Below are 12247 nucleotides of genomic sequence, written 5' to 3'. Positions count from 1 at the left end.
GAAAAATAATTAATCATATTTCTTACCAGATTAAATCAAAGTATGTGATTAAAAAGTTCTGTCGGTTTTTAATAAAACATTGAGCAGATATTAAAATGGTACGACCCTCTATTTTAACCATGGGAACAAAAATTCCATAAAAATGATCGACATTTGATTTGGATTCTAAAATCTAGGCCTATGGATGCAGGCATTATTATTATCTCAATTCACTCTTATAGTAACAACTTCAATTATAGGTGATTACAGATTCCTTAACTGGAACTATAACCACACAGCAACTACAGTTATACACCATCTCATTAATTGTAAAGTTAAAGCCACATCTGGAAAGAATCTCATTTATTAACCACTCACTGATTAATGGTATTACCAACACAAGCTAAAACGGCCACTTTTGAGAAATGTCTTTTATAAAGTTTCTTCACCAATAAAAGACCCTTAAAGAAATTCGATGGTTTAACACATGGAAACCTACAACACATATAATATATTCGAATCTCCAGTATTTTGAGTCATTAAAGATACCACGAGAACATAATAAAATTAATAAAACCTTGTAAAATGTGTCCCTCCTCACCTAATGAAGCCTTCACTGTTTGCAGGATCACAAGTTAAAAGACTAGACTTAGCTTGGTTCCTTCTTCCTCTCTCTTCGTCTGAGAAATGAATCTTCTTCTACAGTTTACACAGTCAGGAACATCCCTAGACAATCCCTAAAAGTTCCCCTGACCAGAAGTAGTTTCTCCAGGCATTTTTCAACACAATTAAATTTACAGCTTATGAAATGCTGTACAGTGTACTCCTGTATCTTCTGTAATTATAATCTATTCTGTTTTTATTTCTAATTGTTCCAATTGTGAAACAACATACAGTATATTTTGTTTTATTAATGATAAATTTATGCTCTGATTTCAGTTTGTGCTCTGAAGGATATATTGATAAAGTTCTAATTGCAATGAGCGTCATACCATTGGAAAACAATAAAACGTAATTAAGTCCTTCACTTTAATTATAAGTCTCAATAAAGACTGGATAATTATTCATGAGTATTTAGATAATGTTTTACATTTACCAGATTTAAGGGAGTTCAGACACTCAATATCCTCAAAACCTTTAAAAATTCCGAGATTTGGGGAGAAATTCTCCCCAAAATAGCCCCCTGGTTAAAGAATTGTTTTAACCAATCAGAGACCTTCACCATAGCCTGTTTTCTATAGCCTTTTCATCAGCTAAAATTATAGTAATTTACTAACGATATATTTAAATATTCTTCTAATAGATTAATTGAATTATAATAGGAATTCAGGAGATATTCGTATGAATTTATTTTGATATTTAATTGATATTCAGTATACGAGTGAAATTTATAAGTAAGTTACCCCTAGATTAGTGGCCTTAAGAAAAAGAAAATGGTACAAGTTTTGATTTAAAGAAAACTTTATTTAAGGGTAACTATAATATATTTAACGACCACGAATATTTTTTTGTATTTATATAGGAAGTCATTTTAACAAATTTCAAATGTTAATGCCTCTAAGAATATTATCTTCCATAACTTATATAATTGTGTGATATAAATTGAGTAAGATTCACTGGACAATAATAAAAATATCACCATACACTGAAAGTAGATAGTATTTTAAGATCTAGGACTTATAGTTTGGCTATAGACTCCATATAAACCTGCATTAGCCTCTGTTTGTTTTGCTATGTTTACAAATATTACCTTTTAAATGAAGGGAGATGTTATGTAATTACCCTTCTGATTGAGGGTATACTCACAGTATGTTGCAAGTTGACCTGTCCTGGGAGAGCTCTCGCTGTGACACCTTGATCCATGCTAAAGAAAGACCACCTGCTCTCTAGCCTCACCTCTCTCTTTTATTTTCTAGTAAATTATACAATGTCATATCAAAAAGGTCACTCAAAACCAGCAATATCTAAAACTAAAACCTTTAGCTACAATTCCATAAAATTTCAAGACTGAAAATCAGCCACGTTTAAAACCTAGACTCTTGTTCACACAAGACATCTAAAATAAGGATCCATTAATCGTAAAATATGTGAGTGAACTTACCAACAAGACAACACTCAACCAAGCAACAACATTTAGATCTCAATATTCCCAAAGCGACCAGTACGAAATACAGTAAGCAACTGTTCACCTGATAACCCCCTTTTTGTCAGGCAATTAGCAAGCTGGTATGATCCTGGTTAACAGTTGACTTGTTTTACGTCATTTTTCAACATCTCCTTTATTGCCCCAAGATTGATTCTCAATCTTCTACCACTTACTAGTTTGGTAGAATAAATAGCCTCAACCATACTCTTATTATCCACATAAATGACAACAGGAACTACGGCACTGGTGTCAGTTTTCACCAACATTGATCTAAGATAAAGTGCCTCCTCCAATCCTTCCAACAACGCTAAAGTCTCAGCGGCCAAGGTCGATCTAACTACCCTCTTTCTCTTATTTGCATGCCAGGTAAGAGGACTTGATCTATTCCCATCAGTAATGAAAATAACAATACCCAAAGAACTATTAAAACCATCAGGTAAATTAGCTGATGGTGTATCAGTAAAAACATACAAAGACCAAGGATTATCTATGCATGGGAACAGAATACAAGACTCACTCTCTTGTAGCCTTCTCAAAACCTTTCTAGCCTTAACTAAATCGTCCACGGTTGCAGGATTCACTCTAATTGAAAGCCCTATCAGGTCTTGAACCCAAAACAATCCAATTGATGGCACCTACAATAGACCGATAACTTGTCTTCTCAAGTGCTGAAAGTTCCGAACCCCTTTGCGAAAGCCTTTCTTGATCTAATTGCTCCACCTCCACACTATCTACATAACTACTTTGATCAAGCCAAAAACCCTGTTTACTTTGCACTGTTCTAAAACCGACATAAGAAAAATGACCTCCCTCCATACTACCGGCAAGAAACCTTTCTCTCAATGGCTCCATAACTTTCTCCCTAAAAACACTCGTACCTACATGCAAAAAGTCATCTATGAGAGTAAACAAAATGCCCTCAAGTTTTCCCTTCCCAGACAATTTGTAGAATAAACTTGGTTCAATAACACACGGTTGACATCCTAATCTTTGTATCTCCTCCCTAACACTCAAATAAAATTGTCAGGAAGCATCTCCCAAACAATACAGGCACTTATTTTAGTTTCCACAAGACACCCTCCACTCTTACCTCACAAGGAGGATGAATGTATACATCCCTCTTAAGGTCCCTTCCCTGAAGAAAAGCCGATTCAATATCAGTAGTTCTTATTTCCCCCTCCAAACTAGCTACCACTGTCAAAAGCAATCTGATGGCACTTTTACCCACTGTTGGGGAATCACTCTGAAAAGTACTTTCTTCCTCAAAACCCTTCGCCACCAAACGTGCTTTTATCCCAGAATCCTTCCTAGTCAGAACCCACCTGGTTGAAATACACTTCTGACCCCCAAAAAGGTACCTCCTCATAAGTGCCAAAGTCACATAGTCTTTTCAACTCCGCTTGTTTTGCTTCCTGACACTGCGACGTGTTCTGTTCGGCTTTCGTAAGTTGTAGCACATATTTTCCAACAATCATTCTCCCGCATTCAAAGTCTAATTTTAGGAACTGAACGATTCTCACTTTCATTTTCTGCTTCAACTGGCACCTCTTGACTGCACCTCACTGCTTTCAACCCCATTACCAGTAGTATCGGCTTCCCTCAAATCCGACTGAGCAAACGATGTCAAGTCTCACTCCACATCACCATCACCATCTAACCCCGCAGCTTTATTACTTATGTTCCCAGCACCATCAGATTTAAATTCCCCACTGAACTCCAACCCCCTGCTTAATAAGTGTAATTGGTGATACTCTAACAATTGCACTCCCATGCCTTACAAAGATCAACCTACCATCCTGACAAATCACATTCCCAGGCCCAAGCCATCGATCATGACCCTCCCGTTTATAAAACACACAATCACCAGGCTGGAAAATCTGCTCTGCCTTCCTAACCTTACTCCTCAGAGCCCTCCAGACTCTCTCCTCGGCTTCTGTCTGTATGAAAGCCTGCCTAGATGAATGTAGAGTACTAATATGCTTAGCAAAAACCTCATTGATGGTCTTGCCCTCCAATGCAGGAACCTTATCAGTCATGATGTTTGGAAGGTTAAGGTTTTCCTCAAAAACCAACTGGTGGCTGTTAAAGCCATTCCACATCTGGAGGGAATTTCTTGCCATAATCGACCGCTTCAACAACACTTCCATAGGAGTTCGATGATATTGAACTTTTAATTTAACAAACATCATGTCAGTGACTGCATGTATTCGCTCACACAACCCATTCTGAAACGGACTTTCAGCAGCTGGTATGTTAATCCTTACATCTAAAACTGAAGCTACATCCCTCATCTCATCTGAACTGAATTCCCCACCATTATCATGCAAAACCCCCTCCATAACCACAAAAGTTCCCACCCAAAGTTTCATTATCTGATGAATCACATTACTGGTTTTCTTCCTATCTATGAAAGCCGACTGTGTGTACCGAGACCACATATCTATAAGATAAAGAATCCATTTTCCCCCCTGCCAATGTTTCAAATTCATAGCAACAACCTGATTAGATTTTTTTTGCCATGGGCAAACCAACCACTGGTCTAGGTGGAGTTCTCTTAAATTGCTTACACAAAACACAGTTATTCTCAATTCTCTCCCAATCACGGGCATACTGTTCCCGCCAAATCCCAGCATCACTCAACAAACGGATTCTGACGTAGGAAAAATCTAGTTTTGGGTGAGATGGCCATGTCGTCGTGATGGAAGGTTCCTTCCGGCAGCTTCCTACTCTATAATATTTCTGTGAGTGATGTTACAAGAGAATAACCGTCAGGTATCACGGGGTTCTAACCCCCAGAACGGCTATCCGAAGATATCGTGTATAATTAGGGACGTATCGTGAGGAGCGGTTACATATCCTGTCCCCCTATGGTGCCCTCGTTCGTCATCTGATGAGTGATTCCTTTGTTCGCAGCGTTTTCCTGCTTCTCAACATTGGCATCATTACCAAGAGGAATACAATAATGTCCACAAGAAGTAATATTCAAAACTATTGGTTTGCCTAAAATCTCCACAGAGTCATTTTCGATATCCATCTTTACCTTGGCAGTTTCCATAGCCTGCCTTGATAAAGGAATGTCAGAATCAACTATGTCAGTTTTAATTATGACCTTATTCTCAACTAAGGAAGCCGGTAGACTACACTCCCCAAGAGACTTCAACTGAGTACCCCCTCCAAATTTGACCACCCTATTACTATCTGTGGTCTCGACTAACAACCTATCCTCCTCACTCAATATACTCAAATAACCCTGAAGCCATGTTTTCCCACAAACGGTACTTGAACATGCACTGTCTAAAATTAAGGCAACACTCCTACATGTACTATAGTTGGGCGCCAGTATGACGTCACATCCCAGCGCCATCTTGTCATTCTTTGTAGAGTTAGCGAGGTGCTACAGATACAGGACGTTTGGGAGGGATCCATTCATCCTTTGTAAAAGGAGGGTGGGTCCATCAGGACGACATGGCTACCTCACCCAAAAATAGATTTTGGGCTCAGGCCATGTCGTCCTGATGGAAGTTTACCAGAGCATTAATGTATCTGTGGATTTCCAATAGTGCCAATAACCGCGGGATAAATTTTCCTTGGTCATCTAGACCTAGAGACACATGGTGTTACCGTCATACACCTTTCAACTGATCATGGACTATGTCAGTGCTTCCTGCACCCTACAGGGAAGAGTCATGGGAGACTCTAGGAAAAACCCAAGGATTGTAAGTTCAATGAACAATCTAGCAAACCAGTTTGTATATTAGTCTCATCATATACATGTAAAACATAGTTTGTATTCTGAAAGGAAGAAATTATGTATTGATTACTGACACCTCCCCTGGTCCACTTGGTGTGTTGTAAGCAAGGTAGACAGATTTTCATTCGTGTAGGAAATTTGTAGTCAGTAAATCAATCAGATATAAAATCAGTCATTACCAGGGACTGATACTTGATACCATAACACATAATTATCAGATTGTTCACTTAGAACAGATATAGAGTATGTTCAGAATATTTTCAAAATAATAGGATAATAAGTGCTCTGACACATTTATTTATATAGCATGCATAGAATTTGTAGGGCAAAATGAGACGCAAAATTCAAAGAAGTGTTTATTGCTAAATAATAGATAGCAAAAATACTGTTCACTTTATAATACAATATAAAATCAAAGAAATTTTTTGGAAATATTGTGTAAAGCATAATAAAATAGTAATAACAGAAAAAGCTGTTTCATCTGGAAAGGAAACATGAAGCCACTGTAAAGGAAATATCGTAGTATTTCATTATTTCACATTTCTGTCGTTACAGTTCATCAACACTTGCGTACTTATACGCATGGCACATGTGTATGTCTTTTATGCTTCTTTCACCTTATACTTAGAACAGTTCATAGTGTCACTACTTAGACACTTCACTAAACATGTCACTCCGTAGGAGGAAACCATGTACACCCTTCACTAAAGTCCCAATTAATGCACTGTTCTTCGCAGAAATCAAGCGGCAGGTTTTAGTACACTACCTGCTGCCACCACAAAATGCTTAATCTCTTGCACTTGTTTCGCGTAGTGCTTGAAGAAAACCCTGGATGACTTCCATCCAGTATCGGAGCGAAGACTTTCAAAACTCATGTTCTGAAAGAATTTCAGAGACGAAGCAACTTTTCTCGGATCATGACCTGCGGGTGTGCTGTCTGGATCCGCTCTGCGAATGAAATAGGTGATCTTTGCCCTTAATTGTTTCAAGGTCAATGTTGAACCTGAGGTTTCTCCTCTGAAAGGCTGTCCTCCCCCAAAGTCTGAAGTTCTACAAAAATAGACCTTTAGGCATTCTACTGGGCATAGAGATGCATCTTCTTTCAGATGGCAGATTCTCCAGGGACCCCACCTTTTGGTGGGCAGCTCATTCTTAGCGAGAAACGCTGGGTCAGGAAAAAGGTTCAGTTCTCCGCAGTCTGTGAACTGAATGTGGCCATCATCCCTCGAAAGGGCCACTATTTCACTAACTCTGGCTCCTGAGGCTAGTGCAAATAGGATTATCAACTTTTGAGTCAAATCCTTTAGAGAGCAATCTTCATTGTTCAAGGTAGAGGCTAGATGAAGAACCTTATCCAAGGACCAAGAAATGGGCCTCGGAGGTGCTGCGGGCCGATGTCGAGCGCAGGCCTTAGGGATCTTGTTGAAGATTTGATTCGAGAAGTCCACCTGGAAAGCATATAGTAGGGGTCTGGTCAAGGCAGATTTACACGTGGAGATCGTGTTGGCTGCTAAACCTTGTTCATGGAGATGAATAAAGAAAGATAAACAGAAATCTGTTGAGATCTCTTTTGGTTTCTTTTCCTTGACGAAGGCAACCCATTTCTTCCAGGAAGACTCGTATTGTCTTCTAGTAGATTTCGATTTGTATTCTTCTAAAAAGTTGATACTTCCCTTTGAAATCCCAAACCTTTTCTTGACTGCTAAGGTGAGAAAATCATGAGATGAAGGTTCCGGGTTTTCTGTGATGAAGCGGAGACAGTCGACTTCTGCACTTGTTGAGTCAGAACTGGATCCGGCAATGGAATCAGCTTCAGTCGTAGTTCCGTTATCAGTGGGAACCATATGCTGTTGGGCCACTTGTGAGCCACTATTGCTGCTGTTCCCTGAAATGATCTCAGTTTGTTGAGGACCTTCAGCAGGAGGTTGGTTGGAGGGAACAGGTAAATCCTGGACCATCTGTTCCAATCTATGGACATGGCATCCACTGCTTCCGCTAGAGGATCCTCGTACGGGGCTATGGATCTGGGTAGCTTCTTGTCGCTCGTCGCGAAGAGGTCTATCTGCAGTCCTGGGACTTTGCGTAAGATGAAGGAGAATGATCTTGCGTCTAGGGACCATTCTGACTCTATTGGGGTGAGCCTGGATAGAGCATCCGCCGTCACATTGCTGAACCCTTGGAGGTGAACTGCTGATAAGTGCCATCTTTTCTTTTCCGCCAGGCGGAAGATGGCCAACATCACTTGGTTGATTTGAGGCGATCTCGAGCCTTGTCGATTTAGGCATCTCATTATCACTTCGCTGTCTAGGACCAGCCGGATGTGGATCGAGCAGCGAAGCTTCAGTTTCTTCAGCGATAGAAAAACTGCCATGGCTTCCAGAATGTTGATGCGGAAGGTCTTGAAGAGGGAGAACCAGGTTCCTTGGACTTTCCATTGGTGAGAGTGGCCTCCCCCTCCTTCCTTCGAGGCATCCATGTGAATGGTGACTGAAGGTGGAGGTGGTTGTAGGGGTACCTTCTTCTTTAGGTACTTGGCCTCTGACCATGGCTTGAGAAGTGATCGCAGACGAGTTGGTATCGGTCTTGTTAGATCTCTTCGAGCGTTTGATGCGTATTTTCTCCAGACTCCTGATGCATCTTTTAATTGTGCTCTCAACACTGGGTCTGTCATCGAGGCAAACTGGAGAGACCCCAACTCTCTCTCTTGTTGCCTTCTTGTTATCCTGACGGATTGAAGGAGTCTCTTCACAGATCCCGCTATCTCTCTCCTTTTCTTTAATGGATTGGAGAGGCAGTGTGACTGTAAGTTCCAGTAGACACCCAGCCATTGGAACTTTTGAGCTGGAGATAGTCGAGACCTTTCCAAGTTGATCTTGAATCCTAGATGTTCCAGGAACTGGATCACTTCCTTGGAGGCTTGTGTGCATTCTTCTTCGGATGCTGCCCATACCAGCCAGTCGTCCAGGTAGGCAATCACCTGAACTCCCTTTAGGCGTAGTTGACGAATGACTGCGTTCGCAAGCTTTGTGAATACCCTTGGGGCTATGTTTAGTCCGAAGGGCATGGCTCTGAAGACATATTGTCTCTTTTGTAGATTGAATCCTAAGTAGGAGGAAACTTGTCGATTGATCGGAACATGCCAATATGCGTCCGCCATGTCTATGGAGACTGCGTATGCCTGTTTGGGCAGTAGGGTCCTTATGTGTTGAAGAGTCAGCATTCTGAACTTGTTGAGTGGTCATAAGTCCAGAATGACTCTGAGCTTTTCCGAATCCTTCTTCGGAACACAAAACAGCCTTCATTGGAATTTGATGGACTTTGCCCTCCTTACAACTCTCTTCTCTAAGAGTTCTTGGACATATTCTTCCAGAATGGGGGTTGAGTGTTGGAAGAACTGAGGGGAAAATTGGTGGAGTTGCATCTCAACTCCACCCCAGTCCATTCTTGATTAAGCTGTGGGCCCAGGGATCGAAGGTCCAGCGATCCCGGAAGAGGAGAAATCTCCCTCCTACTGGAAGCATCTCACTTGGAGTGCTGGTTGGAGGACTTGCCTCCTTGGCCACGTCCACCTTTGTTGCCCCTGCCTCTAGAGGGGCGTCTAGAGGAACCTCGAAAGGAACCTAGAGACTTTGGCCGAAAGGTTGTAGATTGCCTTTCAAAGGCTGGGGTAAAGACAGGCGACTGAGTCGCCACTTGTTGGGGCACCAGCTGGTATGTGGTAGGTGGTTGTGCCACCGTCTGGGGCACCGTGGCCACGGGAAGCTGTTGTTGTTGTCGTGGAGGGCGAGAGGGCACTCTAGGTCATTTAGTTTTCTGTTTGGGTTGGGGACCCTCCTCACTGGAAGACTTCCTCTTGGATGATAAGCCCCACTTGTGGAGGAGATTCCCATTCTCCGTAGCGGCTTTGTCAACAACCTCTTTGACCACTTCGCTTGGGAAGAGGTCTTTTCCCCAGATGTTGGAAGCTATCAGCTTCCTGGGTTCGTGCCTCCCCGCAGCCGAGGCGAACACGAACTCTCTGCAAGCCCGTCTGGCTTTAATGAAGTTGTACAGGTCCTTGGTGACCGTTGCCAAATGAGCTTTGGCAAAGACCATGTACATGTCTGGGGTGTCTGGGACGCTTGCCATAGTCTCTAATCCAGTCTGTAAGGACATAGAGGCGGCAAGTCTCTCCTTCGTCTCCTGCTCCCTGCGCAGGTGGAAGTCCGACAACTTCGGGAGGTCTTCTCCGAACTGACGTCCGGCAATGTCAGCCTCCAGCTTCCCAACCGAGAAGGTGTTATAAACGTCCTTCCAGTCAGCATCGTCAGATGGTAGGGGGAGGGAAAAGGGTCTACACTCTTCAAGTGTAGGACAAGGTTTCCCTGCCTCAACTGCCTTTAAGGCTGCCTTGAACCCTTTCTTCATAAAGGGGAAGGCACGGGAAGAAGCAGCAATGAAGGATGGGTGCTTCGTGCTGAGAGCCGGTACCTTGGAACTAGAGAAGGCCCTCTCCTTCAAGGTCTTAGTGAACAAGGCCTGGGTCTTGGGGAGGTCCTGATGATGACCTCTTTCAGCTCCGTCTCCTCTTTTGAGGGAGGTTCCGTCCTTAAGCGAACGTAACAATCCGGGTAGGCCCCTTTACTGGGCCAGAACTCAACATCCTCTACTGCGACTGTGCCCAGTTTGTCGGAGAGGAAGATCTTCCTTCCTAACATAGGCATGTGTCCAGCATACCTCCAAGGATTGATGTCTGAAAAAGAGGGAAGTTCCTTCACGTTTAGCTTCTTGGGGGCTAAACGAGTAGATACGAGTTGATGCATCTCTGAACGAAGTGCAGTTTCCTTCTCGGATGACTGCTACTTCATGTCCTGAAACATGGACAGAAGGGAAGTTAGCGTATGGCTAATCGTATCCAATTGGGGGGCGGAAGAGTTCGACGGGACAGGCTCAGTCACCGCAGCCAATGAAACCGAAATAGTTTTGGTTTTTTCGTCGTCGCCTTCAGGAGGTAAGACAGCCTCCTGATCCTGCTCTTCTGCTAGAAGACTGCGTTCCGTATCTTCGGCAACCACCGACAAGTTGTCTTCCAGCTGGATGTCTTTCAAGGCATCTGAAACATCAGATTCTATCGGAATCTGGACGAGGGGGATCTCAGGGTGAGTTTGAGGGATAACTACATCCAAAGATGCCCTAGGGAACAGACAACCTCTCATCCCTTCATTAGGAAGGTATGGGCCAGTGGTGTTCTTCTGGAAACCTCTGACCCATTTCCCAGCGTCTCTCTTGCTGCCTCCCTTGACTCAGTAGAAGGACTGAAGAACACTCGATAGGTTAGGGGAATCTCTGCCGGGAGCCGACAAAGAACCCGAGCCAATCCCACAATCTACCCGTAGGGTCGATTGTAGAATGATGGCCAAGATGTGTGAAGGCTAGGCCAACACCAAAGGACAGCAGGGGAGGGGTAAGGGTCCTGTAGGTGAGGTAGCACCCGGTAGGTCCTACCTAACCTAAAAGATTCTGATCCAGAGTAAAGACAACCTTAGTGGCCAGGGAATTCAATTCCCTAGACTGGGGTAGTCTGAGGATGAGATGGTGGCACCCAGGTCGCTGTCTCAGGTGGATAGGAACAGAATCTAGAGTTGGAGACCTTAAGCAAGGGAAGAATTCAATTCTTCGGCTTTAGGATCTGCCGGCACAGGACTGTCTGCTAGGCCACAGGGAGTTGGCATTATCATATATGCCTTCAGGTGAGGCCTAGGGAGGTCTAGCCTCCTGTATCGGTAGCCTAACCTGACTTAGGAGTAGGAGCGTTGCCTTAATAACGGCCCACCTACACTTCTTGCCACTTTCCCCACTCGAAGCGTAAACGCTATTAGGGGTGTAGATAGCTATGTGGCGTGTCAAGAATACGTCCTCTGATATTATGCGATATCCCTAAAGACAAAAGCCAGGGATATTCGCGCCAGGAGTTAGAATTCTGGATACCTTAAGTAAAATTCTCTGGGATATATCACTGTAGTTAAATATAACCTAGGAAGCTACTATGAAGGAACTTCCATTAGGACGACATGGCCTGAGCCCAAAAAAGGATTTGTCTTAAAATATCTTTTAGGTTACATGAGAAAGCTTATCAATTTTGTTCCGAGACTCATTCCTCGACACCTGCACCAATAAAACGTGTGTTTTAGTAACAAGAACTCTGTTCTGTTCTAAAGTTTTGGTTTATTGATGTTTTAAAGGACTTTAAACCAAGAGATTTAATATATTGTTAAAAGCTATAAAATATTTTGGTTTTCTTATTAGAGTGAGTTTATTGGGAGCTGCTATAGCTGCAAATCTGTCATTATTTTGACTTCACTATATTTTTGCCATCTTGTCATGTGGAAGTT

The 12247-nt window shown here is 42.6% G+C and overlaps 1 protein-coding gene and 1 long non-coding RNA gene across 3 annotated transcripts in view; both read right to left on the bottom strand.

Annotated features, from left to right (window-relative positions):
• LOC137634034 (uncharacterized) overlaps window positions 1–648 on the bottom strand; it is a 34940-nt gene extending 34292 nt beyond the window's left edge. For both annotated transcript variants that reach the window (XR_011042434.1, XR_011042435.1), the window contains exon 1: window positions 581–648. This is a non-coding gene — a long non-coding RNA (uncharacterized lncRNA). The remainder of the gene's footprint in view (window positions 1–580) is intronic.
• Window positions 649–3822: 3174 nt separating this feature from the next.
• Window positions 3823–4734, bottom strand: LOC137633774 (uncharacterized). The gene has a single exon (XM_068366018.1). It carries the CDS (start codon window positions 4732–4734, stop codon window positions 3823–3825), a length of 912 nt encoding a protein of 303 aa, XP_068222119.1.
• Between the last annotated feature and the right edge of the window lie 7513 nt (window positions 4735–12247).

This window comes from Palaemon carinicauda, chromosome 43 (assembly GCF_036898095.1).
Source record: "Palaemon carinicauda isolate YSFRI2023 chromosome 43, ASM3689809v2, whole genome shotgun sequence".
Lineage (NCBI taxonomy): Eukaryota > Metazoa > Arthropoda > Malacostraca > Decapoda > Palaemonidae > Palaemon > Palaemon carinicauda.
This window is presented reverse-complemented; position numbering and strand designations above follow the sequence as displayed.

Coding starts and splice junctions, on each gene's coding strand:
- LOC137633774 (XM_068366018.1), bottom strand. CDS start 4,734: ATGCCCGTGATTGGGAGAGAATTGAGAATAACTGTGTTTTGTGTAAGC.